The sequence below is a fragment of the Electrophorus electricus genome, chromosome 6 (assembly GCF_013358815.1).
Source record: "Electrophorus electricus isolate fEleEle1 chromosome 6, fEleEle1.pri, whole genome shotgun sequence".
In the NCBI taxonomy this organism is placed as follows: domain Eukaryota; kingdom Metazoa; phylum Chordata; class Actinopteri; order Gymnotiformes; family Gymnotidae; genus Electrophorus; species Electrophorus electricus.
Genome location: NC_049540.1, coordinates 22233851 through 22253694, shown reverse-complemented (window position 1 = coordinate 22253694; position 19844 = coordinate 22233851). Strand labels below are relative to the sequence as shown.

Sequence of the window (19844 nt, the reverse complement as noted above, 5' to 3'; positions counted from 1 at the left end):
CCCCACACCTTTTTTTTTTTTTTTTTTTTTAATTCACCGGAGTTCCCACTCTAAACTTTCCAGGTGGTTTGGAAAGACGCAGGGGTTCCTTTCCCTTTAAAACAGTAAGCAGTCAAATTAATCATCTCGTGTGTTTCATGATATTTGTGCTGATTTACTGAAATTGGAGGAAGGATTCATTTGGTTATAGGTTTCTATAATTCCGGTTTTTTTTTTGTGATTCTGTCTGTTAAACATACATACAAGTATTATGTAATGTAGTATACAAGTAAATTAGTATACAATACAAATGGGACATTCACTAGAATCAGATGCAATGCTTTTGTTTCAGTTTGAAAAACATAAAAAGATGGATTTTTAATGGGTGAAAAAATTAATATGTGAAAATTGTTTGAAAAATGTTTGTTATTAATTTAGTTTAAATGATTTCCCTTAACTGTCTGATGCAGTTAAGAGCCTCGTGAGAGATCAATATTATGGTTGAAAAAATTTAGTAATAATGTTCAAATAATTTTGGTAGACCCTCTTATTCAGCGTGAGTTACATATTTATAACTAAGACAATATGTGTGTTCGCTGGCAATCGGGTCCATGACCTCAGTTTTTTAGCACCTTTTTTTTAACCTGTGATACCAGGTACACCACAGGACTCAAAAATTATTTATTCATCAGAGTACAAAACTGTTTTTTTATTTTATCATCTGATAAATAAAGTATACCAGATTATTTGAAATATTTTGTCTACTTTGTTTCAAAAGTAAACATTGTGTTGAAACTCCCATAAGTAACCTTCATCCCATCTGTTTGCTTCCACTGACATTCACACACACTGACCATTGGCAAGCAGTGGCTCGGTGTATATAAGGCTGGATCAAGACTCCTGCAGCCTTGTTCATTCAACCCGCTGAAATCATGAAAGTAGCTGTTGCTCTTCTCCTTTGTGCTATGTGTCTTCTGGGCCTGGATGCCCAGTGCCCTGATCCGAGCACCCTGAAAGATTCAGAGGGCAACAAACTCTGTGCTCGCATGTTTGAGGACAGCAACTACTACTATGAGCAAAGCTGTGGAGGACAGTACCTTGATGTTAATCCCAATGACGATGTTCCGATAATCCCAACGCACTGGAACAACCGCGCATCCTCTCTGGTGGTGAGCAAGTTCTGCAGCCTGACTGTGTGGTCTCGCATCAAGAAGAATGGAACCAAGAGGAAGTTTTCTGCTGGCATTGTGTACCGCCTCAAAGATGTGAAGAAGGGCTTGTTTGGAAACTGGGACAATTCCATCTCTGCATACTACTGCACATGCTAAAGGCTACTGAAGCAAGCCAGGCAAGAGAGACTGAAATCAATCATTGTGAACCCATGTGTCATTGGAGGAATCAAATAAAATAATTCTGCAATTTGTCAAATTAAAATGCCCTGGTGTCATTAATTCCATTTAATAACCTACTGATTAAATATTTTAATCTACAGCAGGGTTGTCAAACTCAGGTCATGAAGGGCTGTAGAACTGCAGAGGTTAGTAGTTATTTATCCTGCTCTAAGGCACGCAGATCAACTCATTTATATCACTTTTTAAAAGGTAATGTCCATTAACATATAGGTAGAAGGTGGCATGAGGAACCATTGAGGGGCTTGGTAGTTACCTGAGGACTTGAATTAGATATGTGAATGAAAGAGAACACTAGCCTTTGCTATGTCATGACCCTCCTGGATTGGAGGTGGACACCTGATCTAAAGTTTTATTGTGGCAAACAATTTGTTCCTAAATAGAATAAAACGGTATGTTTCTAATGTCAACTTCTCAACATTGCCTCTGCACAGTAAAATGTTGCCTGGATGCTGAAACAGCAGGTAGGCTCTTTCAAAATAAAAAACACTAATGAAAAAAGCTGTTACATTATGAAGTATGCATACTCTAGAAACCCTTATGAGAAAGTCTGTTACATTATCGACATAAGGCAAAATGACTGGAATACTGAGTTATCAAAATTATTTAAGGGATAAAACTGAGCTGTGTGCTTCTCCTGTAGCGCTCTTCCACTCCTTGCTGTGATGTAGACCAATAAATGAATAAAAGCAGCAGCTAATGAGGCATTTGACATTAAAGCCCGGAGGTGGAATTCAAACCTCCTGCAGTGAAATCCACAACTGACACATCCCAAGACACTGCTGCTTGTCTATGAGAAATGAACAGAGATTTTACCTCTATAACTACAGTATGTGTCCTTCTGTGTTGGATGGATGAATGTATTCTGAGAAGGTAAGTGTGTGAATGAGATAGAGCCTTCTGAATACATAGCAACAGGTTTTATTTAAGTCCTGCAGTGAATGGGCCTTAGTCATAATGGCAGATATTTTTTTAAAGAGCAACAAAAGCTTCACAACTCCATTATTTCTTTTACAACAAAGTTATGTCTAATGCACAGATGAGAGAGGCTGGAATAAGGTCACCAACTGAATCGTTGGTCACAGGTAAATATTTGTAGGTAGAGAGAAGAAAAACAGTACTGGCTATATCTCTAGTGACTCCTAGAAGCCCCAGGCTCTTAGTAATATGCACTGAAGACAGAAAAAACGTTTCATCAAGCTATATTTGTTAAAAGAAACTCCCAAAATATATACATATTTTTATGAAGTCATATTTAAAGGATATTAGAGAACAGACTGATAAGAGTACATTGTACATTGTTAATCAGCTTTTAATTATGAGGATATTGCCAAATCTTTTGGCCAAATTATTGCCTGGACGACAATTTTTAAATCCATATTGTTTAAAATGATAGCATATATGTAAGGTGATAAATCGCAATACTGCATTTTCTTTTTTGCCACATATCTGTCACAGTTCGCTATGCATGGCACATTCAATAGAAGGTCACACTGCATGAAGTCTGGGACTTACCTATGCAGCCCGATATGGGGGAGGACTGAAAGCTAATTATGAGGGGAGGCAACCTTTCCTATACCTCCTCCCCACTTAACTCCTCAGTGTCTCCTCGTTTGTCCTGCAAGGTCAGTAATGTTTTCTTCATATGACCAAAAATAAAGCTTCATTTCCACTGATAGCATCCTGAAAGTACAGCACCATTTCAACAGTGGTAAGTCTCATATTAATTTTTTTTTCTTATAGAATATGAAGCAAGTAAGCGTAAGGATGTAGTTTATATATATATATATATATATATATATATATATATATATATATATATATATATATATATATATATATATATATATATATATATAAATGAAGAATATAAGTATATTTTAATGACGAAAACTACTACTAATGAAGGTACTATATTGAGTGTCAAATGCAAATTAATAAAAGGTAGTATTAAAGAATTGCAAATGTAGTATTGCAAATGTACTTCATTCAAATATTTGCCCACTGCAAAAACAAGATGTTAAAATGGGGTGGACAAAGGGTAAGGTTACACAGATAAAATGTGTACTTGTAACAAAGCTAGTGAAAGAAATGTTTAGTTTTAACTTGGGCAACAACATCCATAACATAAAATTAAAATATGATCCCTTTTCAGGAGAAACTTTAGACAGTAAAGTATAATTTATTAATTGAGCTACAGCTATAGTTCAAATAAAAGGTTACAGAAGGTAAGTGTTGGAGGCATGGGATGATGTGCAGGTTAGTGCAGCCTCATGAGGATACCTGCACTTGGGCTGTCTTCTCCCACTGAGCCTCATGCCATGCCCAACCAGCTGAGACCCACAGAGCCAAAACAATTCCAGCTGCTCCACCAGACACCAGTGTCTGATGAAAATCAGCTTGAAAAAAACACAAGATGAAATAACAAAGCTAATCAGGTACTTATTTCATAGCTATTTTATTTTGATGCATGAGCAGAAATTAAATTCACTTTACAGTCTACACAGCCTATTCTGATTGCAATAGAACATGATAATGACATAAAAAATGAGTAGTTTGACAGCACTGTGGCAATATATAAAGAGTTGTTTTAAATAGTATAAAACATTTAAAATAAAACAATACACTTACAAAACAATTTATTATTATTGGAATCTCTGATTGTAGGATTAAGCTGAATCACCTGCTTGGAAGTGTGTCTGGTGACATTGCCTCTGAGAGTTCAAAATGTCCAACAACATGGCCAAGATTGCAGATGCTCGAAAAACAGTGGAACAGCTAAAACTGGAAGTTAACATTGACAGGATGATGGTAAACACTTTGCTTGCAAGGCTAATGAAGGACTATATATATCTGAGTTACTCTGGAAACTTCACTACAATTCTGAATATTTCTACAGAACACTGACACTGCAATTACTCATATGGAATCATATATATAAATATAGAAATTACCCACTCATTCTCCTCATCTTTTTCCTTCAAGCTCAGGGCCTGGGAGCTTAATGGTCTTATGTATGATCTTAGCTTAGTCCAGGACTGCACTTTTCTGGACAGAGATCTCAGATGTTGTTCCTGGGATTTGCTGGAGCCATTCTCCCAGTTTGGGTGTCACAGCCTCTAGTGCTCCAATTACTAGTGGAATATATATATATATATATATATATATATATATATATATATATATATATATATATATATATATATATATATAAGAAGTAGTGATAGTAAAGCATTCAGGTATTAAATGATGGAATACCTGGACTGAATCTCACAACATCTGTATTTTCTTTACACAGGTGTCGAAAGCAGCTGCAGATCTTATGTCATACTGTGAAACTCATGCCAAAGAGGATCCCCTTGTTACCCCTGTTCCCTCTTCAGAAAACCCCTTTAGAGAGAAAAAGATTTTCTGTGCAATTTTGTAGCTGCTCACATTTAAAAGATCTTGAAAGTTTTGAAATTAATTTTACAATTGTTTATATGGGAGTACAGTTTTAAATTAAATATGTTAATTTTCAGAGGCTAAATCAAATGTATGAAATGCTAAATTAATGTCACAACCTTTCCTTAACTGTTTAAACTAACGTGAAACCTATTGTAACAATTTCCAATAACCGAAATCAACGATAAATGTCATATGATTGTTTTCAGGAGGATTATTGATTGTATATATTTCCTGCTATATAGGATATGTTACACAAGAACAACGATACATGTTTAATCATAGTAGGTCCACATATAAGCTGCCCGTACTGTACTGTAAAACATGCGAACATCATAATATATACTTTATTTTTCAGAAGGTGTACTGTTCTATGCTCAGTGTTGACATTGCCCTTCCTAGTGTTTACATGCAAGGAATGTTATACTTGTTCTGTAGCCTACTCAAAGATGTTTGATATATATGAGCCACTGAGAGCTTATCAAAGCAAAGTCACCAGATGAGACTATAATAAAACAACATATTGTGATAGGGAGCAAAGTTCCCTCGCTTTCTACTCATTATGGCATACTGTCTCTGTTCACTTCCGTGAGAATAGGTTACACATTAACCTAAACACACCTAACTCACCCATTCACTAGCAAACGTCATGAAAGTTATAAGGTTTTATATATCTGCCCTTGTCCAGATACTTTTTTCATCTCAAACCCACCTCATTAAAATATTTCAGTAGTATTATTTATTGTTTTATAGATAATCAATATGAATCACACGTGTGATCTAAATAAATATTCTATCGATAAGTCAAATTAATTGTAATTGATGGAATGTAAATTTAATCGCAAGAATTCTGATGTGCGCAGCCACAGTGCGCGTGCACGAATTTGACCATTTGTGTAGCGCAGTCTTTAGTCCGACAAGGAGGAGTCGACGAACAGGTAGGCCTACGCCTTATTTAGACAGGTAGCTTGGTTATTTCCATTACAAACACACAAAACAAAAGGAGCTACTCTATTTCCTCCACGGTGTCCACACAGACAGCAATACAGGTATGGATGAATATCAACATTATTTTTAAATTAGATGGCTTTTATTGTTTCACTAATGTATTGGTTTGCAAATTACATATATACATATCAGAAATATCAAGTTCATCCATCTATAGTATGTGTGAAAATTTATCTATCTATCTATCTATCTATCTATCTATCTATCTATCTATCTATCTATCTATCTATCTATCTATCTATCTATCTATCTATCTATCTATCTATCTATCTATCTATCTTGTGTGAAAATTTATCTATCTATCTATCTATCGTTTGACAAGTCTATGCAAACACAAAAGCCGTTTTTCAATAATTTCACAAACGGCCAGATCGGCTTTGTAAACTTAAAAAACAAACAAACATTTGTTGATTTGCTGTTAAAACTCCGTGAAGTCTTATGAAAATAAGTAGTAGGCCTATCGGCCTCGCCTTTACCCTCCACGTGTCTGGTCAAACCAAGAACGACTTGATTTGCAAGAATCTATGATGCTACACCTCCTGACATGCATCCAAAAAATAAAAAGACAGCAAAAAATCGCATACCCTTGGCAGTCTTTGTTTTAAATATAAAGGTTTCGATAAAAAAAAATACATATTATCTTTTTGCTCATAACCTTACTGTCTAAAGAAATCAGAGTTGTGCATATATACCTCAAATGTTCCACGTACGAGACAAATTAAAATATGCCTTTACAGACACAGGCTTCAGACACTGTCACAGGCTTCAGAGTTGTAATGAATATTTAATCCTTAAATGAATTAAGATAGATAAATCATACCAAATGAGCCTAGAAGATGGCATATATTCTTATCATATATTCATATATTCTTATCCTTCTGAGAAGTTTATCAGAAGTGCTGTATCAGCAAGCACACACCGAAATATGAGCTTTGCGCTGTGATAAAATTTAATGAGCACTGGTCAGGCTAGGGACACACTGAGCGGACAGTCAGCCGTCGGAAGGCGTAGGTGACAGAGAGGTCGCCCGTACTCAGCGCTCGCTACCATTGGCTCTAGTTGGCCCTGTCAGGGCTGTTTGGCCGATTGTGCGTGTCGACAGTGAGAGTTTTCTGTCCGGCTGTTCAGCCTAAACTTGATTTGAAACGTTATAACAAAAACATAAACTGCATATGCAGTTTTGTCGCATTATAGCTTGATCTGGGCTAACAGGGCTAGGCTATTTTGCATCATGGAAAGTAGTTTTGTTGTGCTAACTATGTAGAGATCAGGTGGAGTATTTATCTTTACCATAACGCAATTTTACTGAATACAAATGTGTGCTGTGGTTGCTTATTTTAATTTCCTTTTTTTTTTTGGGGGGGGGGGGGGGGGGGGGGGGGGGCACTCTTTCATTCTCCAGCAGGCTCATTTCACTCTTGATTTATTGTGTTAAAATAAGTACCTCACTGCAAGTCCTAAAAGATGGCCATCTGTCTGTCAGTCTGTCTATCGATCTATGTGTATCCTTTGACAAGCGTGTGCAAACACAAAAGCCGTTTTTCAAAAATTTAAGAAACGGCTTTGGAAACAGAAAAAAAACCCCGATTTGTTGATTTGCTGTTAAACTCCGTGAAGTCTTATGAAAATACGTAGTAGGCCTATCGGCATCGCCTTTACCCTCTACGTGTCTGGTCAAACCAAGAAAAACTTGATTTGCAAGAATCTATGATGCTACACCTCCTGACATGCATCCAAAAAAATAAATAAATAAATAAAAAACAACTGAGCAGGAGAGCAGAGCAGCTTTCAGAGGTCCGACCGGTGTGACGTTTACCATCTGTAAAAGACTATTTAGTTGCATTATAGCTTGATCTAGGCTAACAGGGCTAGGCTATTTTGCATCATGGAAAGTAGTTTTGTTGTGTTGACTATGTAGAGGTCAGATGGAGTATTTATCTTTACCTTAACGTTACCATATGCAATTTTACTGAAGGAAAGTGCTCAAGAGGTTAGAATAACTGATTACTCAGTATACTCGCTATAAGAAGTGGGTGGGATTCAGGCTTTGCTTGCATCCCACAGTACATGTCCAGTACATGTCCTGTGTGCTCTTCTCCTACACTCAGCCATGTAATAACGAGGTGGGTAGATAACTAGGTTGTAATACAGATGTGTGCTGTGGTTACTTATTTTGCTTTTTTTGTCTACTCTCTCATTCTCCAGCAGGTTTTCCCTTCTCATTTCACTCTTGATTTAATGTGTAAAAGTAAGTGCTGCACGGCAAGTCCTAAAAGATGGCCAACTTCAAAGGACATGCTTTGCCTGGTTCTTTCTTCTTACTGTTTGGCTTGTGGTGGTCTGTGAAATACCCACTGCAACACATCTGGAAGAAGAGGCAACATGGCAGGAGGCAAGACCTTCCTTTACTATCTAACAAGATTGACCTCATCGAGGGGATTATCAAGGTCTTTTTTGCTTTTGTGGGTAAGTGATGATCTTCCACGAGACATTTGCTTGCTTGTCTGTGCCCCCCCGCTGCATTTTCTTCTTCTGGATTGATACAACTTACCTCCAGAGATAATTTAAGCATCATCATCATCATCATCATCTTTCCAGGTATCATGGCAGAACAGTTTGTACCTGATGGGCCTCATGCTCACCTTTATAATGGTGACTGGGTGAAGCTAATGAACTGGCAACACAGCACCATGTACCTCTTCTATGGCATCTCTGGCATCGCAGATGTCCTCAGCATGTCCCCGCTGCCTGTCCCAGCAGGGCTTGACCGGTTTGCCCTGTCTCTAGCACTCTTTATTGAAGGTGCAAACTAGTCTCTGCACTGAAGACAGGCTTATGCATCATTATTTTGTAAAGTCTCTGCATGCATAGAAGCTGGTGTCACTGTATGGTAGTGTTAGAAAGATCATTGCATAATATAAAAAGGTAATATACATTTATTGAAATTTATTAATTAAATATGTGATTTAGAACATTCAACTCGAATGCTCTGAACCAAAATGGTTCATTAATATATATATGGACACTGCTAGTGTCCACCTGAAATTCCCATTACACCTAGACTATGAAAATATTGGCCAGATATGTTCCAGTATAAGTTCAAACCAAAATTATTGCTTTCCCTTTTACTCTTTTCACCTGCTCTTCTTCAGGGTTCCTCTTTTATTTTCACGTCCACAATCGGCCAGCCCTGGACCAGCACATTCACTCATTGCTGCTGGTGGCTGTGTTCAGTGGGTCAGCCAGCACAATGCTTGAGGTGTTCATGCGGGACAACTCTCTGCTAGAGCTGATCAGAAGCAGCCTGGCCATTGTACAAGGCACCTGGTTCTATCAAGTAAGCCCCAGTGTCATAATCATTTTGTTCCTCATTCTTTTCTGGGTTCCGAAGAATCCTGAGGAATTGTTTAGATAACAATTCATCAACTTATACACTCCAATTGAATTGCTATTTAAGGCCCACACTACAAGATTCTATAATAAGCGATTGCTTCATATACCAGATAGGATTTGTGCTGTTTCCTCTGAATGGAGAAGATTGGGACTTAGAGAGCCATGGCAACATCATGTTTGTTACTATGTGCTTCTGCTGGCATATTGCAGTAGCTTTTCTGATTGTGGGGATTAACTATACCGTGGTGTGGTGGTGAGTGGACCCTTATTTTTTATCATATAGCAGCATACAAATCTCAAGATATTATTTCACATAGGTGAACTCTACTGCATGTTTTGAATATTATAAAACAGCTCCTCTGTAGTCATATTGAATAAATACCCTTTCTCATTCTCTAGGACCACAAAAAAGTTTGGAGAAAGGCACAAGGCAAACACAGAAATTAGCCTCAGGAAAACCACTTATACAGACTCCAGTTCCCAGAAGGCTTTACTCCAGGAATCAGATGAAGAATCCTGAACAGTCATGTGAAGACTTCTGAATATTAAAGCAAGCTAATCAAGCTATATACCTGCAGAGAGGTATATATGTATATATAAGTACATATGTCGTTTGGTATTACCTTCACCTAGGCTTTTAGAGAAAATAATAGGACAAATGGATAAGTCATCAAAAACTCGCCAAATTTCAATTTAAAAGGGAAAAACCAGTCCTACTTTCTCAAAGCCTTGTAAAAAAAAAAGCACTGTAAATGTTTCACACTGCACAGCCTCCCACCCCCAAAGAAACATGTTAAGAATATTACTCAACACTGAGCACTGAATAAAACTGAGCACAGAACATTGAATAAAACTTTTTTTTTTAAAGAGGGGAAGAAATGCTTTGCATCTAAGCAACAGGAGTATAAGGCTAATTTCAAGTATGCCTGTCAAGCCTCTTAAAATCAACTGTTACAAACCGGACAGACCTGCTTCTCCCTACGATGTGCATGTGAGCACCTAAGTAGACATACATACAAGCCTTCAAGTTTTATTGTGTTTACCTGTGACTATCACTTTTGTGAGAATGAGTAAGATAGCCACTAATTAAAGGCACTGCGTTTCTATTAATGTGTATATAGAAATGATCCTTGTGGTTACAATTATTGAATAGTATTATCTGATTAATAATATGTTAAGGTCAAATATAGATTGTTGTATCAAGAACTTCATCTGCGAACAGAGCTTCAATGCCAAAGTTGGTCAAGACAAACTTCCCACTTTCTATTATAAATGCACATTGGCAATATGTAAGTGGCCCTCAAAAATAAAGTGGATTTCAAAATTAAGCCCTCAAAAATATCTAGCTACCATTTTCCATACTGTATCTGAGGTTATATTTACTGTTAGCATTATTTATTTATGAGTTATTTATTTATGATGAAACATCACATATAAGCAATATTAATCATTTTAGAATTAAACTAGGATTTTCTTTTTTTTTTTTTTAGAAAAAAAAAAAGTACACAAGTATCAACCATCTCCCTATATCACACAACATACAAAATGGAGGTCATTCAGATCACAAGAATCTGCTTACTACTGTAAAGGTCATGGTCTGACAGTTTTAAAGTAGTCTGTTTGTGGTAGTCTTAAACCTTTTCATATGTGATAGAGCTCTCAAAAGGCCCCTACCACTGGAAATGAACCTAAATTCTACTTTGCACACTGTCCTTGAAAAGTCTGATAGAAGTTGACTTACACAGCCTTGTCAGTTAGAAAGCAAAACACCAAGCATTTCTCACTTGTCTAATTTCACATAGTTCTGGCAAGCACTGGCTTTCCACAGCATGATAAGGTGCTGGTACTCTGGTTTAATATTCACCATAGTCTGCTGTGTAGACTACTGCTGTGCAGCCTAATGCCTGTACATCTCACTCCCCCAGCAGTAGTGGAGTTTCAACTCCTGGCAGTCTCAGGCAGCATCACTGTGGGTCAGGAGCTGTTTTAGGGGAGGGGGCAGTAGAAACCACCACTGTAGACACTGTGGATTTGGGTGAGCTGGCTGCTGAGTGCTGCTGTAGTTGTTGGGCTGGGACGGTCTGGATACGCACCTGTGTGGGAGGGGTGGCAGAAAAAAGCAAAACGCATGCACGCACGCACAGACACACACGCGTACTTCATTACACTAGTACTGTGTAAGGAGCGGATGTGGAGTTGGTGGGTTAACCACAGGCTGACCTGCGTGGCTTGGCCTTGCTGCTGTAGCTGTTGCAACTGCTGAGCTGTGACGAAGCTGACAGGCTTGTTTCCAGCGATGAGCTTGGTGCCTGCTGGCATGGTCGTCAGGATGATGTTCCTGCCTAGATTACCGATACTACACGCAGAACGCAAAGTCACATCACACCAGGTGGACAGGCTGTTATGAGGACATTGTGACTACAGAACTGTACAGGAGAAAATACACTTTGTATATAAAGATCAGAATGTAATTTGAAAAAATTGGCCTTTAGGTCAACCTCTAGTCTACAGTATTACATTCTGAAAAAAATTAGGTAGAAGTGATAGAACATTCAGAAGAGGCTTACTTAGTACTGATGTTGCCTTTCAGTATAGGTGTAGGGACCACATTCTTGTTCTTCAGAGGCTGGCTAAGGACAGACAGTGGAACTGTGATCCTTGCAGGCAATTTCCCCTAAGGAGAAAAAAAGGAAGTCAAAAGGTATGGTTTTGCACCATTAAGTCCACTATGTAATATTGTGCTCATCTGCTGCGTGGTTGCTACCACGGTCGCACTCACAGGCACTTGTCTGACAGCGGCTGCAGCCGTGCCTAGGGAGAGAGGAGAGCCTGTGACACTGGGGCCCAGTGCCACACCTTTAGCTCCCGCCACGCTACTGGTGGCGATAGTGACCGTCGCCGTGCCCGAGGAAGCTGTGGCGGGCCTGGTGCTCGTGGTAGTGGTGTTCACTGTAACAGTCTGGCCCTGCTTCTGAGGGATCACTCCCAGGTTGGGCACTATGCGGATGGTGGTGCCGCCAGCTTTGGACTCGGAGGTGGTGAGAGTGGAGAAAGTGGGTGCTTTGGTGACAGCCAAGGCAGGCATGAGGCGGATGGCAGCGTCACATGTGGCCTTCAGCTCAGGGTGCACCTTGACGAGGGTGGTTGCCCCTGGAGGCCCCAGGGAGGAGGGGGCTTTGGCAGCCAGGGTGTCAGCAGTGGTGGCAGGTACAGGGTTGGAGGTGGCAGGGGGAGATGCCTGGGGTGGAGTCACATGCAGGGTGGCAGAGATGCCCTTGGCAGTGGCACTGGTGGCACTAGCCAGCATATCTGGGGTGAGTTTGAGCGTGGCCATCATGTCCGGGGTGATGCGGAGCACCGTCTGTCCTTTAGCATCTGTGGTGATGGAGGAGGGCGGCAGACGCAGGACGTCTTTGCCCTGAATGCGCAGGTTGGTGGCGGTCAGGGGAATGCCTGCCGCATTCTGGGTCTTCACGCCCAGCTGACCAGTGATGGCAACCTGGAGGGTTCATGCAGCCACAAAGAGATTTGTTTGTCCTCCCCCTTTACTGGATAGTTTTGTATTATACCAGTTTTATGCTGAAGGTCAGATGGTATTTTAAGCTTTTAGTTTGAGAATGAATTAAAAAAAAGGTCTAAGCATAAAAACACCAGAAAACATGCTATAACATGCTATAATGAGCTTGTTTCATATGAAACAGAAACAGACCTAACCATCACTTTTATAAAAGTGTGATTGCACCTGTTTAATGATGTTCTGGCTGGTGACTGCCTGGAGTATGGCGGGTGAAGCGGTGTTGGGAGCGGGGCTTCCTGGGGAGCTGGTCTGGGCTTTACTGACCGCCACAGCTGAGGCCAGGCCGGGGACTGAGAGGCCTGCCTGAGGTCGTGAGGCCTGCACCTGGATAGGACTGCCAGTGGATTGGCTCCTCAAAGGCAGAGTCACCACAGTCTGCATACACAGCCAAAAGCCACCATCACATACAAGAATCAGCTGCAGGTGGGACCAAAAGCAGCTTCTTAGTTTCCTTTCATCAAATACAACATCTGAGCTGTATGTGGTAATGTTTATATTCAATGAAACAATGACTTATCTCCACATTTTGAACAAATGTGTTTTTATAACACCTACAATTTAGTAGCAAATTTCAATATTAAAAAAACCTTTGTACAATGCACTCTTCTACTGCCCTGCTGGTGTGGGGGTATTGAGCTAACCTGTGCAATGCCCTTGTTGTGGGTCATGGTGACAGGTAGTCTGATGTGGTGGGGGGTCTGGTGAATGAGCGCAGTCGTCTGGCTGGCGGAGGCAGCGGGTAGACCCGGCTGAGCCGTGACCACGCGCACCTGAGGCAGAGAGCCCGCAGCAGCAGAGTGAGCAACTACTCGAGCTGCAGGCTGCACAGAGGCCTGCTGAGAAGCCTGGGGGGCTGCCTGACCAGCAGACAGCAGGGTGCCCAGCTGAGGCATGGATGGAGGAGATACCAGCAGAACACTGCAAGGGCCAGGTGAAAGCAAAAGCAAATTGTCTTTACAATTATTCTTAAGCCATTCAATTAGATGTATAAAATAATCAAAGCTTATTCAATGTCTGCCTACCTGGGGCTGGTTTTGACAGAATCGGGAATGCCTGCTTTGGTTGGTGTTGACACAACCGGGGGAAGTGGGGACTTGGGGGTGCCTGGTGTGCTTGGTGTCGGGGTGCTGGGAGGTTGAGGGAAGCTGGTCACAGGTGTAGAAGCTCCCTCGGGCCCAGAGCTCTGGCCCTCTGTAAGGCCACTCTTAGTTCCTGTTTCTTTGCTGCTCGACTTCTACCAGACAAACACGCACATGCAAATCGCAAGCCATATATGCTTTCCATTTCAAATGAGCAAAGCAATAACTTTATATCAATAAAGTGGTTAATTGCAACATTAACATTAACATAGCAAAGACTATATCAAGGAGCAGGAGTATATTTGGCTGGGCTGGTGTGTGGTAACACTTACTGGCTTGGGGGTGGGTTTGGGCTTCTGCTGCAGGGCTTTTCGTGCTTTGGCAGCAGCTGCCTGGGCCTGGTGGATTCTCTCTACACACAAAGATCACCCGGCAACAGGCATTATTCTACCAAACTATTAAGAAATCAGACTATTACCATAAAGATAATCATGGAATCATGAGACAAATGTGTCACAAGTGATTAAAACTGAATTAAATGACATTTGCATTTGCTCTGTACAAGGATATTAATGATCTATGTACTCTGTGCAGTCACTGCAGGATGACGCAACATGATACTTCACCTTTCCTTGCTAAACCTGCTCCCACTGTAGCTGTCATGCACCACATGGATTGCCATGGGTCTTGTGGTTATGAAACCTGTCTGCATGCCTTTGAATTCTACAAGTGTTTCTGGAGGGCTTTACCAAACTCCTCCTGACTCCGGTCTCTATGCAGGTAGATCCACAGCTTGCGGCCAATGTCGTACTTCACACACGGGTCCTTCTCGTAGTGGAGGCGGTCAAGAGCCCCGCTCACAACTGTATTAACCTTCAAGGAGCACAGCAGTGTGTGTTTGTGTGAGCGCGAGTGTGTGAGACAGAGAGTGAAAGAAAAGCAGTATGGATCATGTTTGTGTGGAACCTGTGCGCTAGTGACGTCAGGGGCCAGGAACTGGGAATCCTTTAGCAGCTCACAGATCTCAGCTCGTGTACCTTCACCGTTGGGCAGCCGGGCAGCAGCATCCCGCACTGAGGATATAGCAAGTTCAACAAGTTGGTTTTTACACGTCAAATCCTAATGGTAATGCCCATATAAGCAGATAGAAATTGTTTCAAGACCAGCTATCAGACATTTGTGTGTGTTCAGAAGCCATCCGTGCAATAACATATTACATATACATATGTTACATATTACATATAACAGATTGCATATGACAGATTATGTTACTGCTTCAAAGCAGATATGACAAATTTGTGACTGTGAAGGATGTGTGTGTGACCTCTATGCATGTCTTCAAGCCACATTACCCAGAGAGAGGATGGTGACGTAGGCTGGGCGGTCAGAGCGCAGCAGAGAGTGCTCACGAGCTTTGTTGAGAGATGTCTCCTTGTCGAAAACTCCTTTGACAGGCCCCACTACGGACTCAAAGCCGTGCATGCGGAAGGTGAAGGCTTTGTGAGGCTGGTCATAGCGGCGCTGTTCCTAATAGCCCCAAGACACTGAGTTTAATGACAGAAACCCGAGAGGCACGTTCCACACACAGGAGCACTAGATTGTCTTTGCTGCATCCCTCCTAGACAAATAGAGAAATTAGTGGTCGAGTATCCCACCCGGGCGAGGCTGCTGAACTCACCTGCTCTTGAAAGACATGCCGCTCCTCTCCTGTACTGGGCCGCACCACATAATCGGTCCACCTGTCACACAAAAGGAGCTCCTATTAAAACACGCACAAAACTGTGTGAACTGTATGTTCCAAGGCAAGAAAGTCAAAAGGCAGTTATAAGGATGTGCGACATTTAAGGCAATTGTCGCCAATGACTCACACTCTAGGTGCTGGTGGAGTCAGCTCAGCTGGTTCTTCTCCTTCCTGCTGTAGAAACAAGCAAACACACAAAGTCAGACTCACAGTTGTGAAAAAGGGTGAGGCCAGTGTTTATACTAAAAGGTACCTTGACTACTACATGGTCTTTTGACTCAAGCCAAAGAAGGCAAAGTGCACTGAGATCTTTCTCTGTGTCCTGGCTTGGTCCTGAAAGGAAGCATATGGAAGAGATGAAAGTATAAGGAGTTTAAACCTTTCACCAGATACAGAAAAACAGTTAATGTACTACTTGTGAACGATCAGTCACTATTACTCCCTTTAAAAATAAAACTGAAAAACAGAGTTATAAGGATACAAGTAACAAAATGTTACCAGTCCATTTCCACTGCTGAGAGAGCTCCCTGAATTCCACGTAAGGAGTGAAGCCACTGGGCATAGAGACAGCTACATAGGAAGCAGAGACAACCAACAATATATTCACCTCTAAATAATACTCTCTTGCAGAAATTCGATAAATGACTACTATGTGACTGGTGAGACTGAGGAAAAAATGAACAACACAAAACAAAAAGTGTTATTTACACTTATTCTCCCCAGCTAAAAACTGCAAGCCAGGCACTACCAGATCTGACCAACAAGGGGCTATGGAGAACCAGGGGTTGAGTGCACTAGCAGGAGATGCCTGCCACTGCTGCACCTTCTCCTCTAGCTATGGAGCAAAGAAGAATCATCAGAGCCATTTTACATTATACAAAATATATTATTAGTAAAGACTGCAATGCTGCACAGACTCAAGACATATATTGTACAGTTTCTGTCACAGAGGTGAGTGTACCAGGGAAGAGGAGGCCAGGCACTCCTGCCTAAGCATGTCTTCCAGCAGATGAAAGAAGCTAACAGCTATTTCTTCCACCATGTCAGGGCTGTTTTGGGACTCCTCCAGAGGTCTGTAGCATACAGAAAGCACGCAAGTCATGAGATTGATCTCTACATTCAGGAGTGCGCTAGTGTTATGTAATGTTACATGTTAGGATAAAGTGAGTGATACTCACTCTTCCTTAACGCTCTGTAGAGGAGTGGCCATGTTGTCAGAGAGAGCGGCAGCTACCATGGAGGCTGCTGGTGTTTGACCATCACAGCCATCGTCAGATTCCATTTTAATGGGCCTCATCTTCCGCCGCCTCTTCTCTTCCCTCATCTTCTTTTTGGGCAAAGCCAGGTCAAATAAGGCTATGGGACCACCAAAATAGCACACATTTAACAATTACAGACAGAAACCCTTTTGCCATTCTGTAATGTGTAGCAAAAAATAAGCAAATAAATAAGTATATATAGGTGGATGCAACGAAGAGGTGGGAAACATTTTATAAAGAGCTGAGGTCATAAATCTTACCCATAATGGATCCTTTTTTTCCTATATTTACACGTGTCATGATATCACCAAGGTGCAGGTCAGATGTCATTAAGTCAGGATGATCCTATATTATTCAACAGTTAGTTCCGACCTCACAATCTGATTGATTAAGAAGTGCTCTAACAAGTAAATTAGTTTTCTTAGAAAGTCTATTTTAGACATAAAAATTCTGTAAAGCTGGTCTTGCAGAAAGGAAGAGGACTTCCACTTCTTACACTCCCACATTTGTTTTTATCTTTTTACCATCCTCATCTGTGCCATGTTAGTATTCCCAAGAATATTCCCTGCTGTTATTGTATTGGTGACTTTGCTTAAATTCTCACCACTTAGGGACTATATGTCTATACAATTTAATTTTACTAAACTAAAAAACAGCACATTTCAGAAAAAAAATTATAGCCAAAGGTTGGAATAAACGAACTGGTTGTCGTTTCCTCTTCTCTCTGTGTCTTCTGAGCATGGCTCTCAAGTCCTTCTCTTCCAACTCTGTCCTGTCTGCGTTAATAAAAATACCAATCAATCTCTCAACACAAACTAGGTGGAAGATGCAGTGGATGACTGCTATGGAACTGACCTATGGTCTTCATGTCCTGTGTGGAGAGGCTAGGCAGAACCCGGAGAGAGATTGTTGGAATTGGAGTTGGGGAAGAGGGTGACTGAGGGACTGGCAACCAAGATGCAGTGTCTGCAAGCACAAACAGAAGTCTAATGCATGATAGTTCTTTGTTGTCAACATGAGTTTTCTTTGTCATTCCTCACAAAATCCTTATTTAGTGACACCCGAGAGACTCACCATCTTCATCAGAGGACACGTTGCTGTCCCCACACTCAGCCTTTACCTCCCGCAGTATCCGGCTCACTCTGCACCTGACACGCTGTTCTTGTGCCTCCTTGTGGGAAGGAATAGGGTAACGTTGTTTCACAGATAGCTCAGGACCACTGCGAATCGCCAGATCCAGCAACTCCTACACAATAACGAAAATATCACATGGATGACATCAAATATTGTCATTCAAATCACTCTGTTTAGAGAGGTCAGTCTGTTTACCTTTCTTGAGACAAGAATTTGCTTAAGTAGTTTGTGGTAGTACTGCTGGAGGGAGTAGATGTGCCTTTTTCTCTGGGACTTTGCACAGAGTTGCCTGTACTTGACCACCTCTGGGTTAAAGTAGCCATCTAAGGAAACATTTTCAAAAGAAAACTGACCCTTTATCTTCATGAGAAGATAAGACAGTGGAACACTGTATTAAACAAAAAAATGAATGGAGCAATCTGCTAGGCTAACTGAAACAGTGAAAGAGAGCTACCTCTGAAGAGTTTCTGAGCAAGGTGCAGGGGGTTGCCAAAGCAGAAATTCTGGCTGTTGAAGAAGTCCCTGATGACACGGTCTTGTTCCGAAATGTTATTCTCTGGAAAGTGAGGTAGAAGCTGGCGGAGATGTTGTCTCTGTGCATCTGTTAGAACCTCAGACCATGTACTTTCACTCATCACAGAGAAGAAAATCTCTGGCTGTTCACATATGCACATGTCCGCGCGCGCGCGCACACACACACACACACACACACACACACACACACACACACACACACACACATTAAAGACAAGAACAAACGCTAAAAGCACAGTACTTCCTTTTCAGTGAAAAGAATGCTGTTGCTCACGTCCTCTAGAATATCTTCTGGAATACGAACTCTGCAGTTTCCCAACATGCATTCCTCCATTACACAAGCATCGTTGTCCATTCCTGAGTCCAAGGGGTCCGTAAGCATTTGATCCAAAGAATCCATTTTTATCAACCTCAAAAGTAGGCTTTAACACGCAACCGTGAAATGGGTGAGATTTAGCTAACAATCCGCTTAGTTAACTTGGCTAGTTAACTATGCAGTATAGCTAGCTAAAGCTAGCTAACCCTAGCTAATTTACTTCCCACATGGGATACAGCACTCAAATGCAACCATATTTACATAGCAAACCTCTCACATGCATCTAATATAACAAAAGCAAAACAAGCTATTTTCACTATGTGAAACAAGCCTGTTTGCTTCCGTAACAGCTAACACAGCTATCCTAGCTAATATGACTAGTTAGCTCACTTACTCAGCGAGTTAGCAAGCTAGCTAGCAAGAGGACAGGTATGTTTTCCATGTAGTTCCTCAAATAGCTTAGGTGACTATTGCACATTTATACCTACTAAGCAAAGTTTGTTTTGGTTTCATACATAAATAAAACACCCTACCATACGTGACGAGAAAATCGAAGAATAACAATAGCTAGCTAGCTAAGCTAGCTATATCCCGAGCTAGCCATATAAAGGACCGGTAGGAATTATAACATCGACGGACAGTATTGTTTTCCGTTCCGTCTTCCAAATTGTGCCACATCCGCAACCAATCCCTCCACCAGCGCAGAAATGTTTTAAATTAGTAAATAAATAATTGTTAGTAGATTATTATTACATATAAACAATAGAAACAAGCATGAATTGAAACAAACAGAAACAATAAAAACATAAGAATATTTTATATTTTTCTTAGCCACTATTAGAGGTAGAAAATAAATAATTTATGATAAATAGAATAATTTAAAAAGTAATTAATTGAGAAAACAGTTAAATGTCAGTCCCATAAGTGATTTGAAAGGGTGAATGTAGGCTGCCTTAAAATAATTAAAATAA

At 40.7% G+C, this 19844-nt stretch overlaps 4 protein-coding genes across 4 annotated transcripts; 3 read left to right on the top strand and 1 right to left on the bottom strand.

The window, feature by feature from the left end:
- The first annotated feature begins 911 nt into the window (after positions 1-911).
- Positions 912-1307, top strand: LOC113573288 (syncollin). The gene has a single exon (XM_027003443.2). The coding sequence runs from the start codon at positions 912-914 to the stop codon at positions 1305-1307; it is 396 nt and encodes a 131-aa protein (XP_026859244.2).
- Positions 1308-3015: 1708 nt separating this feature from the next.
- On the top strand, positions 3016-4943 carry gng8 (guanine nucleotide binding protein (G protein), gamma 8). The gene is made up of 3 exons (XM_027005493.2): positions 3016-3099; positions 4056-4199; positions 4687-4943. The coding sequence occupies exons 2-3, from the start codon at positions 4116-4118 to the stop codon at positions 4813-4815; spliced, it is 213 nt and encodes a 70-aa protein (XP_026861294.1). The 5' UTR covers positions 3016-3099; positions 4056-4115; the 3' UTR covers positions 4816-4943.
- A 3173-nt stretch (positions 4944-8116) lies between these two features.
- tmem45b (transmembrane protein 45B) lies at positions 8117-10722 on the top strand. Its single transcript, XM_027005411.2, has 5 exons — positions 8117-8306; positions 8439-8642; positions 8993-9177; positions 9344-9486; positions 9633-10722. The coding sequence occupies exons 1-5, from the start codon at positions 8117-8119 to the stop codon at positions 9751-9753; spliced, it is 843 nt and encodes a 280-aa protein (XP_026861212.1). The 3' UTR covers positions 9754-10722.
- On the bottom strand, positions 10272-19513 carry nfrkb (nuclear factor related to kappaB binding protein). Its single transcript, XM_027005214.2, has 25 exons — positions 18832-19513; positions 18478-18679; positions 18219-18346; positions 17964-18135; positions 17745-17855; positions 17592-17665; positions 17150-17234; positions 16809-16986; positions 16592-16703; positions 16339-16465; positions 16129-16200; positions 15884-15963; positions 15758-15804; positions 15568-15628; positions 15242-15416; positions 14856-14962; positions 14639-14762; positions 14222-14301; positions 13833-14044; positions 13452-13728; positions 12976-13185; positions 12013-12732; positions 11801-11907; positions 11454-11589; positions 10272-11326 (listed from the first exon to the last, which is right to left on the bottom strand). Exons 1-25 carry the CDS (start codon positions 18955-18957, stop codon positions 11198-11200), a joined length of 3852 nt encoding a protein of 1283 aa, XP_026861015.2. The 5' UTR covers positions 18958-19513; the 3' UTR covers positions 10272-11197.
- Positions 19514-19844: the final 331 nt, after the last annotated feature.

What these genes read in the sequence shown, in the direction of transcription:
- LOC113573288 (XM_027003443.2), top strand. Translation starts at nt 912, where the DNA reads ATGAAAGTAGCTGTTGCTCTTCTCCTTTGTGCTATGTGTCTTCTGGGC.
- tmem45b (XM_027005411.2), top strand. Translation starts at nt 8,117, where the DNA reads ATGGCCAACTTCAAAGGACATGCTTTGCCTGGTTCTTTCTTCTTACTG. An exon ending in TCTAGCACTCTTTATTGAAG is followed by an intron (nt 8,643 to 8,992) that starts GTGCAAACTAGT and finishes GCTCTTCTTCAG; the next exon opens with GGTTCCTCTTTTATTTTCAC. An exon ending in AAGGCACCTGGTTCTATCAA is followed by an intron (nt 9,178 to 9,343) that starts GTAAGCCCCAGT and finishes TTCATATACCAG; the next exon opens with ATAGGATTTGTGCTGTTTCC.
- nfrkb (XM_027005214.2), bottom strand. Translation starts at nt 18,957, where the DNA reads ATGGATTCTTTGGATCAAATGCTTACGGACCCCTTGGACTCAGGAATG. An exon ending in CTACAGAGCGTTAAGGAAGA is followed by an intron (nt 16,704 to 16,808) that starts GTGAGTATCACT and finishes TGTATGCTACAG; the next exon opens with ACCTCTGGAGGAGTCCCAAA. An exon ending in AGCAAGGCCAAGCCACGCAG is followed by an intron (nt 11,327 to 11,453) that starts GTCAGCCTGTGG and finishes CCTCCCACACAG; the next exon opens with GTGCGTATCCAGACCGTCCC.
- gng8 (XM_027005493.2), top strand. Translation starts at nt 4,116, where the DNA reads ATGTCCAACAACATGGCCAAGATTGCAGATGCTCGAAAAACAGTGGAA. An exon ending in TTAACATTGACAGGATGATG is followed by an intron (nt 4,200 to 4,686) that starts GTAAACACTTTG and finishes TTCTTTACACAG; the next exon opens with GTGTCGAAAGCAGCTGCAGA.